The sequence below is a fragment of the Cydia pomonella genome, chromosome 2 (assembly GCF_033807575.1).
Source record: "Cydia pomonella isolate Wapato2018A chromosome 2, ilCydPomo1, whole genome shotgun sequence".
Taxonomy (NCBI): domain Eukaryota; kingdom Metazoa; phylum Arthropoda; class Insecta; order Lepidoptera; family Tortricidae; genus Cydia; species Cydia pomonella.
Window position 1 is genome coordinate 21,195,511 of NC_084704.1, and position 26,404 is coordinate 21,221,914.

General features: G+C 36.1%; 1 protein-coding gene across 3 annotated transcripts in view; it reads left to right on the top strand.

Annotated features, from left to right (window-relative positions):
• LOC133534628 (ATP-binding cassette sub-family G member 1-like) overlaps window positions 1–26,404 on the top strand; it is a 202,273-nt gene that overhangs the window by 63,877 nt on the left and 111,992 nt on the right. For all 3 annotated transcript variants that reach the window (XM_061873839.1, XM_061873838.1, XM_061873840.1), the window contains 3 exons: window positions 14,323–14,440; window positions 21,576–21,765; window positions 24,190–24,335. In XM_061873839.1, coding sequence (XP_061729823.1) covers window positions 14,323–14,440; window positions 21,576–21,765; window positions 24,190–24,335 — 454 coding nt within the window. The remainder of the gene's footprint in view (window positions 1–14,322; window positions 14,441–21,575; window positions 21,766–24,189; window positions 24,336–26,404) is intronic.

Consider the following 26,404-nt stretch of genomic DNA (forward strand, 5'->3'; position numbering starts at 1 on the left):
GAAGCATGACAAGACCAAGCAGAGTCACCTCTGCCCGGTCCTTTTATGCTTGTTCAAATAATTATAAAGTTAAAAAACAATTCAAATCGGTTATTACTGTACGGTACGAAATGTTAATAAAATAGTTCTTATAAGTAACTTGAATTTTTCAATAGTACTGTAATATTTTAATATTCTAATCTACTCAAAGGGCTACTATGTTGGCTATGTGTAGTAGTAGTAGTAGTAGTAGTAAACTCTTTATTGTACATAAATACATAATTTAATAAAAGTAACATACAGTTAGTAAAAAGTACAAAGGCGAACTTATCCCTTTGAGAGATCTCTTCCAGTTAACCTTTGAGTAGATTTTTTTATACCACGACGGTGGCAAACAAGCATACGGCCAGCCTGATGGGAAGCAGTTACCGTAGCCCATGGACGCCTGCAACTCCAGAGGTACGCGTTGCCGACCCTTTAAAAATCTGTACACTCCTTTTTTGAAGAACCTCATACTGTAGACCCTCGATGATGCTATAGATGAGAGGAGAGACTGAAGACAGGGTGACAAATACAGCAAAATGTATAACAAGGTACTAGAAAGGGACCAAGACCACGACTAAGACCAAGGACCAAGGATGATACCCTTATTATATGCTCTGTACTCTCAAATCAACTCACTATAATAATATAATATACTTACGAATAGTATCAATAAATGCACCTTCTAAATACCAAACAGTCCCTTCAGGTTAAGGAGTACTAAATGAAAAAAGTTACGGAGTATTTAATTAAACAAACAAATAATTATCTAGCGTGTAAACGATTCTCCAAAAGACAACTTCGAATTGTTCAAGACAATTTATTGATACAAAAGTTTTGCGGCCCTATATTTTCGGTCTTATTCATAACACAGATAATGTAATATCAGAAGTCTTACCAATAAATACCTAAACGTTAACATTTTTGTTTCTAAAACATCAGAACATTTTTTACCACAAGAATCTAAACAATAAACATAAGCAAACGTTCGTTTTAAGATAACATTCCGATTGCGGCTGTAACAACAATGCAAAAACGGGTTATGTTACTGCCAATCTACTTAATAGAATGAGTGACGGAATTGAACATTCTTATCGCGACAGTAATTCGGCAACGACAACAAAGCAATGTATGTTGTTGCAGTCATAATCTAAAAGAGCCCTCTCTACTCACGTGTATGCCTAAATGTTTGACCACGATGATTCACGAAGCTTTACCTATATGACGGCGCAGCGACTAGAGACTTAACTTCGACTCGTATACTCTGTGCTTTTAAAGCCATGCTCTAACTTATTTGAAGTGAAACTTCTCTGCGATTATATTTTCTGTGTTTTCGGTCCTACTCATAATTTATATTAATTGAAGGCGGGAAAGTTTACAAACTCTTCAGTTGCGAGATACTTGTTTTAAAGAACAATTTTGCGCAACTGTGCTGGGGCGCAGTAAATAGTATTAGGTACAACTTCAATTGAAATATATTTAGAAGTCATTCCACCCCAGTTATCAGCAAAACATTTAGCATTAATTAAAATTAGGAAATCATACAGATATAATGCATAATTGATACAGCGGAATAAAATTTCAGTCTTAATAGTACATTATTGCAGATGCCGGGTAAGGGCAATTCGTAGATGAGTTTTGATTCGATCGACGACGCGAAGCGGAGTCCGACAAAGAAGACGAATCCACGAATTGCTGTTCCTGCCGAGGCATATATAGTACTTTTCTCCAAACAAAGGAAAAAAGTAAAATGATCATAATTTAAGCATCAACCACCACTCAAAGTCCAAAAACGTAAAAAACTGTTTCCCTCTTTAATTATTAAAAAAAAGTTAAAGGCCAGTAAAAAGTACAAAAGCCGGACTTAATGTCTTGAACCATTCTCTACCAGTCAACGACTGGGCCAGATATTTGCTAAGATGGGTGCAGTGTATATATATACGTATATATTTATTTAATCTTTATTGCACAATACATGAAGGTACTTTTGTACACTAGACAAATAAACATAAATAAATAGACATATAACATATATTAGTATAGGTATAGTACTTTTGCATGTGTGCGTATCTGGGTACGTAAAGAAGTAATATAGTTTTATTTGTTTAATTTGTACAGAAAGTGCTCATTTCTCAAGCAAATTATTTATATACTTATGCTGCAATGCAAATTATTTAGCACTTCGTATAATTATGCTTCTAGCCGTTACTTTCCATGCATAATAGAGGATTATATCATACAAAAAGCCATACTAGAGTATAAGGGTTCCGTTCTAATCTTGACATTTTGGCTACGGAACCCTAAAAATGGCTATTTTTCTGTAGGCACTTTTAAATCCAAATATTATATTTTATTACCTACTAATGATGGTTTAGAAAACATTCAAATATGAAAATATTGTTGTCAGCTTACTGCCCGTAGCTGGTCAAATTGATAATTTTTATCAAAAATGGTAAATAGACCAGTGGTTATCATTAATTTTAAAACATAAGCACATGCATATGCGAATGGACAATTAGAACGGACCAACTTCAGTGGTTGGTCCATAAATAGGCTGTGGACAGCCGTAGACAGACACAGAGCAATGCCCAATGAATACGTACTTATGTGCGTTTCTTAGAACAGAATAGTCATAAATAGTCTTTATTGACACACCTCAGTAAAAATATACAAAAGCGAAGAAAAAAACAATTGATTAAATGTAGAGGCAGACAAGTACAACAGGCGGCCTTATCGCTAAAGAGCGATCTCTCCCAGATAACCTTTTTTAAGATATCTCGTTTCATTTTTTTGTAAACCCAATTCTTATCTGGCACTATCCGTCTGAACCCAGCTGCATATATTATGTAATACCGTGGTAATACCTAAATAACTCTTGCTAGACAAGTAACGACCTTCTACAACAGCATCCAATTACCTTCAGCTAAGTATTATTATAATAAGTAACCTACTTTGCTAAACTAGGACACCAATTAAGAACTAGAACCCTCGGGTCTTTAGGTTAAGTCATTAACTCTAGTTTATCTTGTGCTACATATAAAATTACCATCATATTTAAACAAGAAAACCAATATTTTTTACAAGAAAATATGAAACAAATAAACCGGCCGACTAATACATGGAAATCATACCAAGAAAGAGGTGTTGCCTTACATCAAATGAAGTAGCTCTGTTTTTCACCTCGAAATCCCTTCGGATCATTGTAAAGTACATGAAAATCCATTAAATTTTAGGATTTTTTTCAGTTTTTGTCATCAGATCAGTGTTTCAATGGTCAATCCTGCGAGAATATACAGGACCGGAGATGTGTGCCAACATTGAAATACCATTCATTGATAATCCACCATCAAATGACAATCATATGTTATCATCAAAGGACAAGCCTGGTCCATCAAAGATATACAAGAGATGCGAGTTATAACAATTTCCCTCGTTGTACTATTATACACACAATGATGCGAAGGGCTTTCGAGGTGGCAAACTTGGATTTGTCATTACTATTTCATCACTACCAATATATATAAAAAACAGAGCTACCTCATTTGATGTTAGGTAAAACTTACCAATTCCATGGGCTAGACTGCGAGTCGGACCACGATGGTTTCTGTACCTTCACACAATACGAAAACTAACCGTAAAAAATTGTTGCTTGTACGAGTATTAAAAAACTAAAGTAGCTTTGAATTTGATTTTATAATTGGGCCAGTTTTTATTTTTGGGGCACATTTTGATAAAAATTGGTAGGTTTGAAAAGCTTCTTATTATAGTTGGAATAAACACGAAATCTAAATTTGAGACAAAAAAATATATGAGAATTTCCATCGAGTACAGCCTAAAACATACATACATTTTCCGTAACTCAGTGGAAAAATTGGTAGGACATTCGGAGAAATTGCGCTCATGTTGTGCAGAATAAGGAACTCTATCCATCTACCAAATTTTATCAAAATCCAAAAAAAAAATCAAAAAACGACAACTAAAAAAATGGCCCAATATTTTAGTGTTTGTGCTGAAACTGCCTTCTTGTAATTAACAAAATAATGAAATAAAGCATTTTTTAAAAGGGGTATAACACTTGCCGTATTTATATACTTAGGTATTAGGTTTGGTTTCTAATACCAACAAAAAGCACTTCCGATTTGCGGCCCGATTCGAAGAATGAGATACGATAACGATAATCTCTGGTTATAAGTTCTCATTTAGATATCGTTTGTATGTCATATAATTGACAGAAGCAGCTCGATTCGGGCAACCAATGTCACTTTGACGTTAGAAATATCGTAGATAGATCTTTTAAAAATCTTTCCGAGATCTTAAATGTGTTTTAAAGGGTTTATTGAACCCTTTAAAACACTGTGAGGAGTTGATGGAGGGAAACAATTGGTACAAGTTAAACGTCTAACATTTAATCATAAATTTTAGCTAATCTAAGGAATGCAAAACATAGTGCATTCAGTGGAAAAAAATGTAATATTTAAGGGATAAAATTCTAAAGTAATAACAATTTAAAATTTAAACGAGTCTTAGCATAAAAGTAACATAACCCAGTAGGATGCCAGGATAAAATATACACAAAGCAAACCTTGCCAAAAACACAGTAACCAGGTATAAAAAGAAAATTAAAAAAGTTAACTAAAAAAAAAAAAAACAATATAAAAATAACAAGAAAATAAATAAAAAACTTAAATCCAATATCCGCGGACGGGGATCGAACTCGGAACCTCTCGCTTCCAAGTCAGCCGCTAGATGCACTCGACCAGAAGTACGAAATACGCGGCCTGTATTTGCGGTGACGGAATGCCTCAAGATTTCTGAATTTTCCAAATTATTTCTACAGCAAGGTCAGCAAGGGCATTCCCTAATGCTGTGGACAAAGTGTCGTATCATAAATATTTATGAAACATAAGTACAACAGTTAAATTCCAAGCCTAACTACACAATCAGTCGCGGAACACTTACCCCGTGACAATAACACACTCGCACGCACCAATAGTACATTTTGCCGCAGTTATGCACTGCACTGTATGTCCGTTAAATCAATTCTTCTCCACAATTTCACAATTTTCGTCTCAAAAATGACGGAAAATTACAGAGCTCTTTGATTGACCTCCCGTTTTTTCTTACGGTCCGTCTTCTTTTTTAGCGACACCATCCACTTCAAAATAAAAATTAATGCAGTCACCAAATAACCCGTTGCCCGCTAGTGTTCGCAAATTGCGACTAGATGGCGTTACTAGGGTCATGTAATGTAATGTTATGATTTAATATAATATTGTATGCACAAGCATTACAGTGTCTTAAACATTCTTCGAATCGGGCCGTTGGACTAATACACAACTAGGATTCCATCATCAACCAATTTCCTAGTACCTAGTTACGAGCGACACACACACACACACACACACACATTAAGAGTTATCTCTATCCCCTCATCCACCAATCTGTCGTCAGTCGGATCGAGAAGTCATCGCAGTGGATTGTTGGAAGAAAAAAATTCCGCGAGAAAAGCCACAAATCAAGGAAAACTTTTCCCATACAATTTGTATGAAAATAAAGACTTTTATTTTACACGTGCTATTTTTTTCTGCCAATCGATTACATTTCTATTCAGATCAATAGTTTCCTAGGGGTCAACTTAAGGTAACGTAAGTACTAAAAAGCCACAAATTAAAGAAAACTTCTTCCATAAGTACATTTACTATGGACAAAACGTGAAAATTGTATTATGGTCCTTAACGTAACAGGATTGATTGGCGAGATAGAAAAATGTGAATAATTTTCTTTTTATATTAAATTATTTACCTTCACCTACTTAGTTTATATACGGGCTGTAAATTTAGTCACCCGTACCACATAAATTGCTATCTAAAGTGTACCACTACTGTGGGACCAAGCCCACTATCATGAAAAAAATTAGGTTTTATCACAGATTAATAAATAGTTACTACGTAACAGATACATCATTCCCATACAAAAGCGAAAATACCTACGCTATAATAGCCTACAAAATCTTAATAATAATACCTGCTGCTCCGGACAAGAAGAAATGTACCATAAGTACGCGCACAAAGAGTCGAGACTGTGTTGCCCGCCGTGCGAGTCACGTGCCAACGCGTCATCTTAAGAATGCGCTAGGGTTGTATACCTCTCATGATTATTTTAATAAAACGAATATTGCGAATAAAACGAATGTTGCGAATCAACCATATTTTTTAATAGTCAATCAAATATGTTTTAGTTTTATATAATGATTTATATGTTTTCCCTTCTCGGAATTCTGTTATTCAATTTTATAATTGCCAATATCCTAAATCGCGTATGTAATTTTAATAAATACTCATACGGAAAACAGGAGCAAAGCGACGGAATTTTAAAATTTGTAATACGGTGCTACCAGGCTGATTCATTATGACATTGTCAAAATTATTTAAAATAAATACTTTTTCTTACTCTTCAATATAATTAGTAAACGTTTCAGGTGAGACAAACGACTTTTCCTTAGTTTTTTACTTTTGAACCCATCTACTGCACAATAATTACGTGGTTTCGGCATCTCGAAGCGTAAGCGCGGGAAATGTGCGGCGCAGAGCGGTGCGAGCGCTCAGGCGGGGCGTTCGGCGGCCCTCTGTTGGTTGTATCGTCGACGATACGCAGAGCGGTAGGCATATAGCGCGTGGCCTTGAGCAAGTGACGGAGGCCTGCTTTTATGAAACAGCCAAAAGGTATGAACACTGCTTGCTAGTCGGGCGTTGACATTTTCTATGGGAGAGAAAGTTTTTTATTCTCAATTTCGGGTTTGGCCCCATACTAAAAGTTGCCCATTATGACCTGTATATTCACAAATTATTGCAGTTGACTAAATTTACACCCTGTATTTCATTTCTTAACATTATATTTTAATGCTGTTTTCAAATGAGCCCGCAACGACCCCAACCGCGCTAACGACTCTAAAGCACCGCGTAATATCTCAGGGACGACGCTTTTGATTAATTCCGCTATGAAATTCTAGCAATATCAGCTTTTTTAATTCGTTGTTAGGGTTCCGTAGTTAACTAGGCTATAACCCTTATAGTTTCGCCATGTCCGTCTGTCTATACGAGGCTTTTCTCTGTAATCATTAGGACTAGACAACTACAAAGTGGCATGGAGCATGGATATAAATCAATTATGCAGACAAAGTCGTAAAATAAAAACTAAATTTATTTTAGGGTAACCTGTACGTAAAGTGGGGTTAATTATTTTTCCGCCCCTTCCTTTTTCCATATGGAGTGTCGTTGGATAGGTCTTTACACTAATCGGGGTCTTCAACAATATTTTTTTGATAAACTGCATATTTTCGGAAACAATCGATCCAAAAGATAAAAAATGTGCCCCCCGCCCCTCCAACTTTTGAACCATGGTTCAAAAAATATTAAAATAACAGTGAAAGTAGAGCTTGATAAAGACATTCAATGAAAACTATAGCGAACATTATCAGTTAAGCCGTTTTTGAATTATCGCAAAAGTTTTCCCTTCTTATTAAAAAGACGTATCTACAAAGCCCTATGAAGATACTCTCTTTTGCTTTTTATATATATGATGCTACTAATACTACTACTAATAGGCCCCGTTCAAGGCAACCCAAGCAATCAGTCTTTTTATTTGTTAAACATAGTGAATATAGGTGTTACAATTTATTATTTAGTATCACTATGTCTTATTACCAGCATTTTATTATTATTATGTACATTTTTTTCTGTTGGTAAGTTTAACAATAAATTGTATGCATAAATAAATCTTACTTTTCCCTAAACATACAATATTTTTTATATTGAAATAAATTAAAGTCTCTTTTATATTCCATAATTGAGTAATACGTTTTGTTTGCAAACATACGTTTCTTAAAGAGCCTTATGTTGTCTGTATTTAAAATTCTATTAGGTAAAATATTGAAATTTTTAGAAGCCATCCCAAAAACACTTTTAGATAATGATGCCGTTTTAAATGTGATGGTATTGCTAATCGTCCGTTGTGACGGACGGATAAGTAAGGAATCCTACACTGAGCATGGCCTGATATGTTCCTGGCCGGTTTTTGTCATTACTGCTACTTAACTCTGTCGCGTACTTTGCCATTTTTACAGTTTTTTCTTTATAATGCTCAGTGTGACAAATATTTTTTTACTAGTAAGTATGTAATGTTTATGATGTTTTTTTGTACGAGTACTTAGAGCTACATTTTTGTACGTATCTTTTGTGTCGTCTGTTACTCAATGAAAAGTCAACATCAAATAGATAATTATGATAGTATGATATATCTATATATTTTTGTCAACCAAACAATTTCGTTCTATGATAAGGAATTTTATATGAAAATGAGCTTTACTTAATGAGTAAGAAAATATTAATTCGCTCCCTTCTCCGCGATCAAGAGCACGTACGACATTGATTTCAGGTGAACCTTATTTACTATACTATATATTATTTACTATATTTTATAAATTATATACATCCTTAAGCTTTCTACATGCCTGTCCGAGTAATATGTCGCGGTTCAAGAAATACCGACAGACGGCGTAGGCTTAGGTAATTACTATTTAAGATGATTTACGCAAGACAAGTTCGATTTTGTTCTTTTTCCACATTTTGGTCAATGTCATACGCAGAAACGCAATACGTTTTAGTCAATACACGGTACAGTATTATTGAATTATTTAACAATAATTAGAAAAATTCAAATTTATTTACAACAAATGCTTTGTAATCTGCCACAAGGGCACCCAAGCCCCTCGATATCGTTGATTCTTAGTTTCTATCTATTGATTAAATTTAAAGAGACGTTATATGAATTTCTCTATGGCAGTCATAAAACTAACTATTATAGAACAGCATAGTTAAGTGTTGAACACTTAACTATGCTGTTCTAACACTTAATTAATTACTTAGAGAACATAGTATTTGTATCTTTATCATAAGATAGAATCTATATGTATCTTTAATTGCGGTTATTCATAAATGTCTGTCAAATCTAACAAGCCGTTGATAATCGTTTGATAACCTATCATTTAAGAGGTTTGCTAAGTTTTATCAATAAGGAGGTAAATCATTAAATCTGGCGTTACCCTGCGAAATTTCGTAATTATTACCTACTACAAGGAACACCTTTTTACTTCAGCTTCATAAAATACTGTTAATCAATTAGTGATAACAAAGTTATTTAACACAGCATGGCAGCGTTAGCCAATTTTTTATAACAAATTATACTTCTTTTCTGACTTGTAAGTACATATATTAAGAGGAAACACCAGCTGAGACCGTTGTCAGATTTGAGAATTTTAGGCAAACAACTAAGTTAAACTCGAAAATATACATCTGTTTAAAATAATGCTCGTTAGATACCTCTGCTAAATCACTAGTTATTTTATACTGCTATGGTAAGCAAGATAACGTATGTAACTAATATATATAAAAACCGGACAAAAGCGAGTCGGACTCGCCCCTCAATGGGTTCCGTACTTTTTAGTATTTATTATTATAGCGGCAACAGAAATACATCATCTGTGAAAATTTCAACTGTCTAACTATCACAGTTCATGAGATACAGCCTGGTGACAGATGGACAGCGGAGTCTTAGTAATAGGGTTCCGTTTTACCCTTTGGGTACGGAACCCTAAAAACTAGGTACAATATTTCGTTAGCGCTCTCTTAACTAGTAACTTATTGTGACTACTTCATTTAACGGAATTGTAAAGAAATACTTTTAGCGATAAAACTGACCCAGAATGCGGGCTATCAATAAGGTGACCCTCTTTTTGTCACACCAGGGTAAATCTGAGAGTGTGGAGGTACAAGGGTATAAACCACGAATATTCAATCACGGAAAATGTATACGAATGCAAAGTGTCCATTCGTCGAAATAAAAGATGCGTTTTTCACGTTCTTCATATATTCAGTAAGTTACTAAAAGCGCTATTCCAAGGATAATGCGCAAGGTAGTACCTATCTTTGAAATAACAGTTTAGTTATATGGAATGGGTAAATCAACCCTTGCAAATAACAAAGCGGGTAGGCCCAGGCCGTAGATAGTGCGAACTGCCATAAAATTATTTCTAAGATTATGGGAGCCTACATAAACCCTGTGCCTATCTTCTTTATGTTTATCAAAATGTATATTATTTTACACAGTATATGTGAATCTGTATGCGTGGAGTTCAATTTAATGACAATTGACGTAGTATTTTGTAACGTATACTTTTAACTAAAAGGAACCCATTGGTAGGACAACGATAGATGCCTTACGTTAGGGACTTCAAAAACTTTCACTTTTGTAAACGAAGGAATAGAGAATATTACGCAAAACTCTGCGTAAGGGGTGCAACTACCACAATCCATCACAATCTGAGGGTCTACCGCGAAACTAGAAAATCGAAATTCCGTTATCTAACCTCTCCATCACTCTTGAACATTCGAGCGATATCTGTGAAAACTTATCAAAAACAGTTTAAGGCACAGTAAGTATTTTAAGTTACTCTATGGTTTATGAAAGGTTCTAGTGCTGCAATCTGGCGGCATCGGCAGGACATTGTAGAGGGAGTATTACCCCTCTTGTTTTGACTACAGGCGATGACGTAGCTAACTTGAAAATTCTGACAACTATGACGAGTCGTTCTCAGGCAAACAGTATCACCATTGGTATTAGTAGCTGTATTGACACTAAGATATAGGATCAGGCGTTCGCTTTTTTGTTTAGGAAATTTTGAATCACGTTATTCTGTCGGTCCATCGATTATGGTTGGTGGTGAACCTAGTGATCAGAAAATATAATGAAAAAAAAATCCATAAAAGCAAACAATCAAAACTAAATGCGAGGATTTCGAAAACCCGTGCAGTTAGAAAAATAGCTACGTTTTATAAGTATTTCATCATAGGAACATTCTGTCAGTAGGTATAAAAGAGATATCGTGTGTAGTAGGAAGGCAATATATTGCGCGACGTTACTTTAGCTTTAGCCAAAAATATTTTAAATTGAATCTTTATACATATAATAATCTTTGTCACAGGACCGTCTTTGTCTTTGCGACCTAGAAAAGCAACTCGACTAGCTTGCGGTGTATGTATTGTATATCGGTTTAACAAAAGCAGCTGTATAAGCTAAACTAACGTATCATGTTCATTTGATACATAGATATAATATTATATTTGTTTCAGTGGATCTCTCTCTCATAATTGCTAATAATATTGGTGTGAGCTAGATGCATCGAGATCTATATAATAAATAGGTACTAACTTTCGCTGCTAGGGGGCATTTCTCTAACGATATTATATTAGACTAATATTCTTAGGCCAATTCGTGCTTATATTTTGATATGAAAATAATGTCATTTTGCTATCATTCGTACGTGCATTTCACTCGTACTTGTTTGTAAATGTATTGGCGCGAGTGAGACGCACGAAGCGAAAGTTACCTGACGATGTTTTAAGATTACCCTTGCAAGCTCTTAAGAATTACTTAAAAAAGTCATTGATGTTGAAGGCTTATTACAGAGTCGAGGATTACTTGACAGACAAACATGCATGGTCCAAACCAGAAACTGTAAAAGCAAGTAGCAATTAAAATCATTGTATTATGTGTATATGTTAAATCATTGTATAGGTGACACAGCTTAGGTAAGAAAGCACATCAAATATTTTTTGTATTTTAGCAATCTGTCAGATTTATATAATGTATTTTCTCATTTCTTTATTAATTTTATTTTTCTTTCCTGTTGTAAGAATTTGATATGTTTTCTGAATATGTTTTCCTACGTATTTGTATGATTTGATATGACATATTTTTTTTTTATCAAATTTCTATACAGAAACGTAGCTACTGTATGCAATTGCATAATTTCTATAGTAATCTAAATTGTATTTTTTTTTTTCTCATTTAATGCATGTTAATTACATGTAATGTTTTGAAAAGATATGTCCTGCCGAGTTTCTTGCCAGTCCTTATTGAGACTTCTTATTAGATCTTCTCGGGTCAGAGGTGTAGGGTTAGAGCCGGTGTAGCTTTATTTGACGTTCATAAGCGCATTATAATATGCCTACTTGAATAATAAAACATCTTTAAATCTTTTTTCATATCTTACGGCCGAATAATACCAAAATTACATAGGTATTGTTGACATCGAAGTGTAAGCTCGAATTAGCCTCAGTATCATGCAATTAAAATTCATACAATTTGATATACCTAATTTTTATTTGCAGTATAGATATAATCTTACTAATTTTTACTTACAAAAAAATTACTGCCTACGCCAATTCTCGGGTTTAGTTGCCAAGCGAATCCCAGGCTCCCATGAGCCGTGACAAAATGCCGGAACAACCCGAAGAAGATGATGACTATTTTTTTCCTAGCCTGTTTGAGTGTCCCACTGCTGGGCAAAGGCCTCTCCCCCAGATTTCCACGACTCCCGATTTGGTGTTTCCTCCCGCCAGTTGTTCAGGAAGCTGTCCAGGTCATAATGATAGATGATGATGAATGGTAAGGTGATGGCATAGGTCAGGATGATGAGTATAATCTTACTAATTTGTTTGTGAATTTATTCGAGCTCCACAGTTAAAAAATTCGTTCACTAATGTTTTCGATATTGTCGAGAACAGAAAAAGTAATTATTTGAGTATGACCATGTATGACTCACAAATCGCATAATCAAATCAATATGTATTTAATTCAGTTTAGATTGTCCCACAAATTTAGGTGCGACCAGACCGCAGCTTAAAAAACGGTCACTATACGGAATCGCAGTGACGCGTCGTATGCGTACCGTTTTTGACGCATGCTCCCCAAACCGTCACTGCGATTCCGTATCGTGACCGTTTTTTAAGCTGCGGTCTGGTCGCACCTTTAATTACCTCTAACTAATATTACGTTCTTAGCATGTTATATGAAACGTAAACTATGAAATCTGTAGCAGAGGTAATATTATTTTAGGAGTAGTTTTTACATAGATATAATTAGAGTTGCCTTTGTTTTATGTTAATTTAATTCCATTCTTTGTTATTGTTACTTTCGTACTTAATGTTAAAATGTAACTAATTTGCTACACCCTGTCAGGGTTCATGTTTTACATATTTTGTTACTTTGTAGTTTCTTATTATGTTGTATGTGAATGCAATAAATAAATGATTATGATTATGATAGTTCAAGTAATTTCAAGCACTAAGACTATCCCGTCAAAACAATTTCGCCGTTTCTGGGCTGGACGAATGAAGCGTCTTTTACACTTTGTAATGTTCCCCGTTGCAAGCCGGATGACTCAAATAATTTAGCTCAAAGGCACTTTGTCAGTGCTTTCTGTAACCTAAAAACCTGTATTCCTTGCAATTTTGTACGTATAATAGCGTTAAAGACTTTGTCTAGCCTTGTCTTTTCTTAAATGAATGAGACGCGATATGGGTTTAAAGACATTTATTTAAAAAAAAAAGTAATTTACTGACATGAGAAATGTGCACTTATATATTATACAAATGATGTCGCTAGCTTTAATGGATATGTTTTCTGTATTCCGAATAAATGATTTCACATCATGCACGAAATAAAGTACCAGAAAATTATTAGAAAAACGTAGTCTACAGATATTTTTAGACAATTTCTACGTGACGTCACTTGTTATGTTTTCATATATGAATTGCATAATAGCTAATAGTTTTGACAGTTCGAAAAAAGACTCTAGTTTGTCTAGCAGGCAAATACCCTATTCAGAAAAAAGATTAACCTCAAAATAAATCATCGTCATATATATCATCATCATCAACAACATTTAAGAGCAATCCTTTCGACAAATCAATTATTTTGCATTTCTGTCCTCTGCCTTGACAGTTTCATAATTATGGTATGATGAACCTTAAAAATTACATACAAAATAGATATTTACAGACGACTTTTACTAATTACTTCAATAATCCAATTAAGAGTTAGTAATCAGATATATTTAAATTAAGTTAAATATAATTTCTTTTCAGGTAGCTAAGGCCCATAGATACCCAGCACCCCGTCCCTTACAAACTAACATATGTACATATACATACTCGTACAATAATAAAATAATAAACCGAAATAAATGTCATATTCGACGAAAAAGTGACCAAGGCTTCAACTGCCCAGGGCTGGATTTGAACTAGCGGCGAAATGCCAAATATAAATGTATGTATAGATAATTGATATGTCTAGAGATAGGTTCAACTACTGCGGCGACTTCAAACTAATAAAATACACGAATGTATAGGTAAACAGATAAATGCATAAGTATTGGTAATAAAGAGATATACTTCTTTCCAGGGGACAACACTATTCTGCGCAATGTATCTGGAGAGTTTCGATCGGGTGAGCTGACGTGCATTCTCGGACCTTCGGGCGCTGGCAAGTCCTCCTTGATGAACATACTGGCAGGCTATGCGTGAGTAATAAATTACACTACTTTTTGAGGCCTCTTCGAAGATTTGATTACTGATATAACACTAATTTGAAACGACTAGCCTTACCATGAGCTTGTCACTTGTCACCGACTCACTGGCACGACATTGACATATTCGCTAGCGTGTGCGAAACTTATTTTCTATGCATCTCGCTCGTACTGGCATATTAGTGCGAGCGATATGTATAGAAAGTAAGTTACGCAAACGTTAGCAAATATGTCAGTGTCAGGTCAGTGACAAGCTCGTGGTAGCCGCACTGAGGTGAACAATGAAGAATTGTACTATTGGCGCGTTGTTCTATCCGCTACCATTAATGCTGACTACATATTGCTGTGAAAATATTGCTTGATCAAACGAACTATTAGGGCAACTATATTTTCTGGCCAAAAACCATTCGAAATGAAGACCTAAGGAGTATATGCCGACAAACATCCATTGACGAAGAAATTGCGACACGGAAATGGAGATGGATAGGACGTACTATTCGAAGAGAGGAAACGAATAATGCTACCATAGCTTTCGCGTGGAAACCGCCGCATGGAAGCCGTGGCTCCAGGCGTCCTGTACACTCTTGGCAACGGTCCGTCCTAATAGAGCTACGAGCGGTCGGGTTGAGCTGGAGAGAGGCCAGAAGACGAGCTGAAGATAGGAAGGCGTGGCGCGAGCTTGTGAAAGCCCTTTGCATCTCTGGGGTGCTTTAGGACAACAACAACAACAACAAACGAACTATTAACTTCAAAATTACGATGGTCATATAATCATATTTCGCATATAAGGTAGCTTAATTGAGAAAAATAAATGTACCTAATTTTTAAAGTCTTCTTTCAACAATAGACAAAAACATGAATTCTCAGAACTCACACGTACAGAGAGTGCGTAAGATTTGACATGGATTGGTTTTAGGTCCCCAAGAAAATGCGTGATTTTCAAAAAACCCGTGGATTAATAATTCAAGGTTCATCACGTTTGAAAAGTTTTATATTGCTAATTTAATATATAGTTTACCAACCAAAACGGCGTTCGCAGAGCGTTCGTTCACATGAAAAACTGTTCGACCACTGGCAATAACGATGGTCATTCTTTATTAAAAAGATCCGATACGCATCGTTCCTACGCTATCCACGCCTAATATCATATGTTATGGACACGATTTTGCGAAACCGTATTATTTTCTTGATTTTATTTCCGGGAAACGCATAGTCATGGACAAAGATGTGTTTACTAAATCTATATTATTTGAAAAGTACCTAAGAACTTCAATTATATTAAACAGTTCTGTTACATATATATAAATGACATATAATGCACAGACTAAACTGATGAAAAATATTGTAGAGCTTCACCGAGAAATGAGTTCTTTAAATTACACTCCTTAGGTGGTGAATGGGGTTGAAAATGTTTAAGGACTTTACATAAGAACATTTCGATAAGTTTTTAACCAAGAATTTGTGATATTATTTTGAAATCGAGCGAAAAGCGAACTTTTTAGTGCCTTATACACCTATATGAGGGTGAAATTTCTATCTGCTTCTAAGAAGCACATTTTGGACCGAGTAATGACGAGGCAGAAAGATATTGAAAAAGCGACCACTTTGATCTCCCGTTGTTGTTATAATTTTTTTTTGTACAAAATATAATCAATTTGGACAAATCTAGGTCTTCTAGGTCAACAAGACTGACAGTTTTTTTTTATTAAAAAGATAGTAAAGTTTTAACTCTTATCTTAAATTATAAACATTTATTTACCTTTTGGTTACCTATTGAGCTTGTAAGTACTAGATTATTAAAAAATAAGGAAAAATATTCAGAATTTTCTAGTTACGGAAAATTGTACTAGTTACCTTCTTTTTAGAAGAAAAATGTGGGTTTTAATAAAAATAAAACAAAATTCATTATTTACTGCTAATAAAACGCAATCTAAAGCATCAGATGACTATTACACCTGTAATAAAAACTTTTTACAAAAAAAGTAAACCGACTTCAAAAGGGATAAAAAAAATATTATCCTTTTTATTACAAGCTTTTATTTACTTTCACCTGACCGTTGTCTGTTTGTAATCAAATCTTGCAAGTTAAATTTGATCCACTTCCCGGTTTCCGATTGAGCTGAAAATTTGCATACATATGTAAGTCGGGTGACAATGCAATATTATGGTACCATCGAGCTGATCTGATGATGGAGACAAGAGGTGGACATAGGAACTCTGTGATAAAACAATGCAATCTAATTGTGTTTGGGGTTTTTAGAATTTGCTCGATGAGTATTAGTTGCCTATGGAAAGAAAAGTACAGTCAGCGATAAAAGCTTGTACCAAAAATGAATTTTTTTGCCAAAAACTTATTTAAGTATATGCGTTACCAACTGATATGTTTGAAGTCGGTGCCAAGCCAAATTTAGAAGTGTACCATAAATTTGGTGCGATTCGATAAAGATGCGGCTATATAAGTATGTACAATACGTTGAATTGCCTTACTATGACAGTAATGAACATACTTTCTATACGTAGGTACCTAAGAACACACGGTCGAACCTTCTTAGCGCAGTCCGTACCATGTTTGTCGGTATACTGGTATAATCCAATGCGTTTATTTGCCGTCATAATTTTTAAAGTGCTATTTTTACTAATTTTTAACAGACTTCAAAATTTAAAAAGGAGGAGGTTATCAATTCGGTTGTTTCTTTTGTGTTTGTTACTTCATAACTCCGTCATTTCTTAACCAATTTTCAAAATAATTTTTTGATTGAATTTGTATACATACAGATTGGTCCCATTTTTGTCAAAACTCAGTTCTGAGGATGGGATCCATGAGGAATCGAGGGAACTCTTCAAATGTGACAAATTAGGTTTTCAAGAATTGTTTTTGTCAAGCTCGAGATCTGATGGTAGAATCTATGAGGAATCCAGGAAACTCCTCAAATGTTAAAGGCATATATAGTGATTTTTGTATTTTCTTTAACAAATCAAGCATTTACATTTAAACAAGTGACATTTGATGCAGTGGAACTGCTGATGATGATCAGAATGGAACTCTTCAACGACGCATAGTTCATGTTTGACGATTTGTCCACTTCGCTGTGTTTGTTAATCAAATTAGATTTTCAAGACCAATTTTTGTCAAGTTAGAGTTCTGACGATGGGGTTCATGAGGAATCGAGGTAACTCCTCAAATGTTAAAGGCATGTATATAGTGATCTTAGTATTTTCATCAACAAATCAAGCATATGAACAAATTCATATGAAACATTACACAATGACGTCACGGTCAACTCAACCTACTATTTTTATATTTCTATCCTATTTACCATATAGAACTTGAGTTTAAAAATAACTGCTATCTATGATTTTCTAATAATTATCTGGTGCTTTATTTAGAGTGTGAGTTCGTCCCTTGTAGCGCCGGGGCCCGTTCTTCTCTTCCCACCTTTTATGATATGCTTCCCGGGCTTAAGGAGGTATCCGGTCAAAATTTTAACCTTTTGAGCACCCCTATTTTTGCAGAAGCGATCCCGGAGGCCTTCGAGGTTAGAAGACAGCTTCTCTTGATGGCAAAGGAGAGATTAGAGAAACTGCAGCGCATGTTGCTCCCGTGCTGTTGCGGGTCTGCTTTGCTGTTCCCAAGCTCATGTACTTTTCGCGCACAGTACCGATATGGCTTCACCCTGTGCAAATGGACTCTTTCGACTTTGCTTTGAGGGAGTTTGTCGAGACCTTGCTTAATGTGGCTCTGAATCCAGAACACTGGGACCTGGCGTCCTTGCCCATTCGGAGTGGTGGTCTGGGGGTGCGGCGCGCGCGGGATGTGAGTCTACCGGCATTCTTGGCATCGGTGAGTAGGGTCGTGGATCTTGTTACTCGAATTTTATCTTCCAGGGTATCCATACCTTACGCAGCTGATGCTTTAGCGGCTTGGACGGCTCTCAATCCGAACGCGCCCCGACCCGAGAAACCAGACGTACAACGGTTATGGGACGACGTCGGGGTTAAGAGGATTGTCGAGGGTCTGATAGAGAGTGCAGTGGGGGCGGATAGAGCAAGACTACTGGCGGGGTCCAGATCGGAATCGGGGTCGTGGTTGCATGCGCTTCCATCTCCGCATTTGGGCACCCTCCTCGACAACGATTCGATATGTATTCCTCACGTATGCATCTGCGGTACAATGGTGGAGGGCAACGGTTACCACGCTTTAAGTTGTGGTCGTTGTGTAGGGAGATTCCCACGCCATCACGCTCTTAACGATCTGGTCAGGAGAGCACTTATTTCGGCAAATGTCGCTTGCATGCTCGAGCCCCCAGGCCTTAGCCGGGCAGATGGTAAGAGGCCTGACGAGGTTTGACGCTGGTGCCTTGGCAAAAAGGAAAGTGCTTGCTTTGGGACGCTACATGCGTCAGCAGTTTCGCTGCATCGCATATTGGCTGCACTGTAAGGGCAGCAGGGGCAGCTGCTGAGGTAGCGGCGCTGAGAAACGAGAGAAGTACGCGGGGTTGGACGGCTATTTGTTTGTGCCTCTGGCGGTTGAGACGGCTGGCTCTTGGTGCTTAGTGGCTAGAGAGTTCATCAAGAAGGTTGGGAACCGTTTACGAAATAGAGGCCTTGATCCCCGTTCCGGGTCATTCTTGGTGCAGAGGTTATCCATCGCGATTCAACGCGATAATACGGCGAGCGTTTTGGGCATCTTTGGGCCTGGGATGACGTGGGGTGGGATTTTTGACTGACGGCTTTAGTTTGGATTAGAGTTTGTCGTTTTTTTTTAAATTATTTGTTTTTAATTCTTTGTTTTATACACTCTTTTTTTTGTAAATTAAATTTTAGTATTGTAATAATTATGTAATTTAAATCATTTATTTTAATGTATTGTTTTAAGTGTATAACATTTAAATAAATTATATGTAAATGAATAATGTAGTTATACAGATGTATCCCACTTTATAGTTTGTATTTGTTGAAATATCTTGAGATAGTATTTTTAATGCAATTCTATACATGAACATCAGCTAACATACAAAATAAATAAGGAACGGCATGAAGCATTATTGTTTCACAGACTGCCGCACGGTCGTGTTAAATTTTATAAGTTTAACATCCCTTGCTCCTTGTAGATATGTAAAGGAATTGTACGAGTTTTATTAAAAGCTTTTATTTAAATGCTGCTGCGCACCCACCTGCGAAGGAATTAGGGAATCATCGTAGACCAGGTTAGATGGAGAATGATACACCTGGTGCAAGAAAGGGTATAAGGTAGGAATATATTTTTCCACTGCGCCCAACATAACATCCCTTTCCACAGTATTGAACGCGTTCTTGAGGTCCAATTTCAAAACGACGCAGTTTGCATTCTCAGGATCCATGACAAAAGTGCGTATGGCATGGATTGCGGCCTCACACCCCCTTTGTGTGCCAAAACCCAACTGTTGTGGCTGAAGAAACCCAGCCATGCGCTTCTTAACTTCATAACACCCCAGCTTGGCCACCAAACGGCGAAACGTGCTACCCACGGCAATTGGCCGTATACCGCCTCTTTTTTCGTCAATGCGCACAGGGACGCTCCGTATAAATATGGACATACTTCGCAGTTTAATTGTCCACTAAGTAAAAAATTGCAGAGTTTGACCAGGGACTCGAGCAACCGCTGCCCGCTGGCACCAGCAGAACTCAAGGTCAACTCCTTTAGATGAGTTGGGCGAATTCCATCTAAGCCCGCGGCTGACCCGCTATGGAACGTTTCCAGTGCTCGGACCACGTCCTCTACGCTTACCGTCGTAACTTGAAAAGACCGATCCGGCTCCCGTGGGAAAGTTAACGTGTGGGACGGGGGCGGGTGCTTCGTCCGCAAGGAAGCAAGCATCTCAGGGCCCGGAGGTGCAGTTGAGTCACCTGCACGCGAATGGCCCCTCTCACATTGCCCTCATGAACTTTGGACTCGATTGTCTTCAAGACAGTGGGCGACTTGGGGGAGGCCTGCCCGCCACTATCAAGTACTACACCAGCAATCGGCCGCGACTATGTTTTAAATTGATAATAGATTCGATCACAAACGAATCGCACGATCGGTCGATAGACAAACGGAGGACTAACGGTTGTAATTCATTAACTTCTGTCAAATCTAACAAGTTGATAGTCATTTATCGCTATCTGTCATTTTATAGACAAAATTTAAGAGAAGGTTACTAAGCTTTATGAAAATTTTAAGGGGTAAATAATTAATTACTGATTAAGTCACCTTATTTCCTTTGTTCGCTTTCATTCAGGCAGTGTCGTACCTGAGCGAATAACTCGCGAACGCGAAGCGGCGCGGGTAAATTCAATCCTTTGATACCTATGGAAGTGTCCTACGTGGGTGATCTCTGAATGCCGTTGGGCCGCCGCGCCGCGCCGCGTCGCATTCGCGAGTCATCGCCCACGTAAGCCGCGCTGTCAGTTATCTTTATATATATATTAATAATCAATCTCTAATAATAATGTTCACCAATCACATTTTCCACTGACGAAGTTCGTCGTCAATGTGTCTGTCATTTAATAAGCGAGGCTGCGATAAACACGATATCAGGTAATCATATAAAAGTAAAACAGACGCGAGTCAAACTGGCTTAAAGTTCTAAACAACTGCGATTCAGCTAAAATTTGCACTCTACTTGCAAAATTAACTCACACGTTTCACTTCAAAGTTGGCGAACATGCAGTCACATTGTAACAAGTTTATTTAGTCCACGTCATGTTTGTAGTTTACACATGGACGATAAATAATATTCTCACATTTTCGAGATAGCAATTTAGCAGCGAGTTATATTTAAAAAATCCTAATTGTATAGAACTTTTCTTTTTACCTATTACGTTGGTACAAAATATATAAATAAATAATATAGGACATTACGAGTATTACACAAATTGACTAAGTCCCACAGTAAGCTCAATAAGGATTGTGTTGATATGAACTTAATGATTGATTCTCAGTAGGTATTTCAATTCAATAGTACCGCTCATTTGATATAAATGTTAATATCAATATATTATACATATAAGTACGTCGCTGAATGGCACTACAAAGTATAAATTAGTGTAGAAACAGACCGGTCTGTGTAATATAATCTCTAAACATTTATTTCTTTCTTTTTAACAGCTCAAACAACGTGAGCGGGCGAGTAACAGTAAACGGGCACGCGCGCGACATGCACGTGTTCAAGAAGCTGTGCTGTTATATTATGCAGGACGATATGCTGCAGCCGCGGCTGACGGTCATCGAGGCCATGAGGATTGCAGCTGATCTCAAGTTGGGCAAGGAGCTGGGTAGAGCTGAAAAACATCTCATAGTAAGTAACATATTTCACATGCTGAAAGGTCGCAAGATACGTCATTGCCAGACAACATGATTCGAAACGGTATCTAATGAGAATACCGGAAGAACTGTAGCGAGTACGTTAGTTTATTTATTTACGTCAATGAAGGTGTAATGTTTTAATTTTATTGTTTGTTATATTAAGCAGCATTGTAAAATGAGAAAAACATACTGTGTGAACTGTCTACCTGCCAACATACATACTGGGTCATTATTTTAGTAGCAAGAGTGATACACTGAGACCCTCTTCAAGTAATTTCGGTTCATGAACTACAACCCGGTGACCAACATATCGGAAGATGGACGGGTGTTTACTTTAATATATTAACTAATGTATAGAAATAGCGATGAGGGTGTGATGATAAGGGATTATATTAGGGGTTTATATGGGAGTGCGATTAAAGAGAATAAAATCCTTAATTTTCTTGATAGACCAACAATATCATATTGTTGATTATATATTAAATATACGTAATAGGAAAAAATGTCCCACATGAAACCTTCCACATAAAAGCTGTTACTTATAGCAAATAAAATTAAAATCACAATCTAAGCCATACAAACTAAAGCGATAAAAATATTACGTATCAAGCATCGGCTTATAAAACAGGAAACCTAGTATTTTAATCACCCGATAAGATAGCAGACACCTTTCATTAAACTCGAATTGAATATGTCAAAACGTTAGTTCAGCGTTTTTTCTAACAGTCATTATACATTTGACCGTACTCTAATCAGTGTATACGGTCGAGGCAGACCGCCTTTATGTCATCTTGGCATCGGGGTCATGCTCCCAACGATTTTCTTTAAGTGGAATCCATTTATCTGTACTTGCCTTTTTCTATAGATAACCGGTTTTACACCGGCCTTTCCGGATTTGTTGGCTAGAGCCGGATAAGATCCTTTTAGGCGGGATTAGTTTTTGTTCAAGACCCTTTTTATTGGCAGTTCAAAAACCCACAACGATACAAATGAATTATTTAGTCGTTTAATGGGAGCATTTTTATTCGTCTTTTCTATTGCAACTAGATATTCTTAATTAATTAAGTCGCTTAAGGATATCGTCAAACCACTTTTAGTACTATAAACATTGAAGCTGTAAACCGTACGTAGGGTAAATTACCAATAATTGATAATTTCAGAAAGAATTGCTCTAAGAATAGATAGTGCTTAATTAAATGTTGCAGTGCAACAACAACTAAATCGTCATACAATTTACTCAACATGTATATTTTTCCATTGTTAATTCTCAAGTAATTTATTACCACATTCTCTACTTATAGCCTTTTTGTTATCTTAAACACAATAGTAATCAGTTTTTTTTTAGATATAGTATCTTTATACCACATGTTATTTACTGCAATTGACAAGCACCCATACAGTGCACAAAACACCAGAATTTTAAACAAATCGTGTTGCTAATGTGTTGAGATTCTATCCACCTGTACACGATCTACTGTCAAGGGGTGAAGTAATAATTGCATTTGGGGTGGGGTGGGGCGTGTCCATTCTGTATAAAATACTGTAACTTATTATGCCACTGGACGTTAATAGTAATTGACAGTACTTACATATGGTGCTACTTTACCGCACTAGTACGCAAATTAGCATATTACGTTACTGTGTCAAACATTTAAAGGGCCATATGTACTGTAAAACGTTGTACGATACATGTACGAATAGATAATTCGCATATTAGCATTCCTATTTTTCGCACTTGTATCGTAATGTACTATTATGTGACTGCTACATTATGAAAGGCATTAAAACACAAGTGTGGGTTTAAGAAACGAACGAAGTGAGTTTCTTTTAAGGACCACATGAGAGTTTTCACATATTATAAACTAAACCCAAATTACAGCCAACATTGGGGCATCGTTGCTCTTTTGGCGAAACTCACGAATGTGTGGCAGCGTCGCCGAAATATGTTTATCACTCATTTTAAACGAAACTTTTGCTTTAGTTACTTTAAAAACGACAAAACGAACCCATTGTATACTTAGAACTAATTAAGAGATAAACTTTACGTAAAATGGCGGTGAATGAGAACATTTTTCACGCATGTCACGCATTCGTAGTTTTTTTTTTTTAATTCAGAGACAAACTAGATTCGGGGTCCTATTTCCATATCATTCGATACAAACTAATATGCGAGATTTGTCAAAATTGTATGAATTGTATGTTGTTGTTTCAGAGATGTTCAAAATTTGAATGTCATTACCAAATCGATTTTGATGTAGTAATGAACAATTACAACATTTTCACAGATAAGAACTTTGTTGTAACATAACAGTTAAAAGTAATGGTGGCCATGATTTACGGATTTTTAAGGCATCATAGAAGGTTTATGATATGTGTGTAGATAAAATGAGTATACATGTTTAAAATTTTGTTTTAGGTAACAGAAATTTTGCAGACCCTTGGTCTCTGGGACCACCGGGACACAAGATCCGAGTGCCTGTCTGGAGGACAGTCCAAGCGGCTCTCCGTTGCTTTAGAACTTGTCAACAATCCACCTATTATATTTCTGGATGAACCTACCACGTAAGTTGAGTCAATATTATTATTTTAAGCCATTGGTTGAATTTAAACCAAGGCCTAAATAAGCGTATTTGGGCCAAAATTCTTTTCGTGGTCTTGTTTTTTGTCCCCAAAAAATGGAACGGTGTGAATCTTTGAGTATGGCATGAAATTTGGTTTTTAATTTTACACAAGAGAATCTACAGCCAGAAAAACATGCAATAATACTCATTTTTATTATATATTTAATAAAAGACAAAAATAGAAGCATGACAGACAGGTCATAAATAAGACAACGAAAAGAATTTTGACCCATTTATAAAGTGTTTATAGTATACATACATTACAAAGTGTATAGTCTGTATAAGTGTACCTGCTTTAAAAAATGATGATAGTCATTATATTATAGTCAACGTCAAGGCAGTAACGGGAACTATTTTTTTATTATTGTATGTATTATTACATGTAATAAGGTATGGGCCTATTTTGCCTGAAAATAAATTACATTTGATTTGATTGATTATGATTTTATATTCATTTATAATGGCCGTTTTGTCAGCAGCCAAAACAACAAACCTTTTCTTATAAGTACGTAAAATTACGAGACGTCCAAACAAACACAACCAAACTTGTGAACAGTCATATTTCGATATTTTTTTTTTTATGGAGGATAGGCAGGCGTTTGACCACGATCACACCTGATGGTAAGTGATGATGCGGTCTACGGTGGAGCACGCTTACCTATGAGATACCTATTTACTCTAGCCTTGAAGTGAACGAAAACTTAATTAACCACATATCCATTTTCCGTTACGTCAGCGTCACCCAACCAACGTTGTCAAAAATTTACGATATCACAAGCTGACAAAAATAAGTATAATATGTACCTTTTGTAGGATGTAGCGTTCGCCTTAATAATATATCGAGACGATACAAATGCAAGTTCGTCTCCATGACACTTAACAACCATAAGTGATAATGGAAAATCTGTTTGGACTTGAAGTATTGGGCAAGAACAACATCGATACCAATATTTTTCTCCCTTGAAAAATATGAGTTATGGGAAATCTTTTTTCACAATTTGATGTATAAACACAGGTTATGCCCGCTCGATTGTTTTCTTTTTCGATTTTTTTTTATTATAGGTAAGAGTTAAGACCGTAAAACTATTTCCATAAAATTTTATAAAAGCCTCTAAGCTAATAAAAGTTATCTTATAATCATTAAAAATCTAAAAACAATCAAACGAGCAGGCATAAACTGTTGATATGTGTACAGTCAGCAAAACTATTAATTAGCTTATGCATTAACATAAAAAGAGTTAATGACAAAAACAACTTGCCTCACCACTTAGAAAAATTACATACTTGTAGAGTATTAAATCAATAATATATAACCAATTCAAGGTTAGGAATTAATTTGATCATCTAACCCATGAATTTAGTAACGACAATATGAGTAAGTGTGACATACTTTTGTAAAAATTAACTTTGAACACATAAATCAAACCAGGTGTCCCACAGGGATCACACCTAGGTCCGTTATTGTTTTTAATTTTTATTAACAGCATGGTGAGCTGTTGCGTTAATTCCGAACCTTATCTCTACGCCGATGACCTTAAAATTTTCAGACCTATTAAAAATTACTGATCGTAGTCTACTTCAAGACGACTTGGATAGGTTAAGTAATTGGTGCTCCCTGAATAGATTGACGCTGAATGCCAAGAAATAGCCGCACCACCACCGTATGCCGTATGCTTGTTTGCCACCGACGTAGTATAAAAAAAAATGCTTTTACATCTCTTTTACTCGCAATAAAACTATTGTGCCCACTTTATTACACAATCGGAGGCACGCAACTTGAAAAGGTTGATACAATCCGTGAACTGGGAGTAACAATTAACATTTCAATGCCCATTACACAAACATCATTAAAAGCGGCCAAGTGCGAGTCGGACTCGCCTATGAAGGGTTCCGTACCATTTATGACGTATTAAAAAAACTACTTACTAGATCTCGTCCAAACCAATTTTCGGTGGAAGTTTGCATGGTAATGTATATCATATATTTTTTTCAGATTTTTCATTCTGTTAT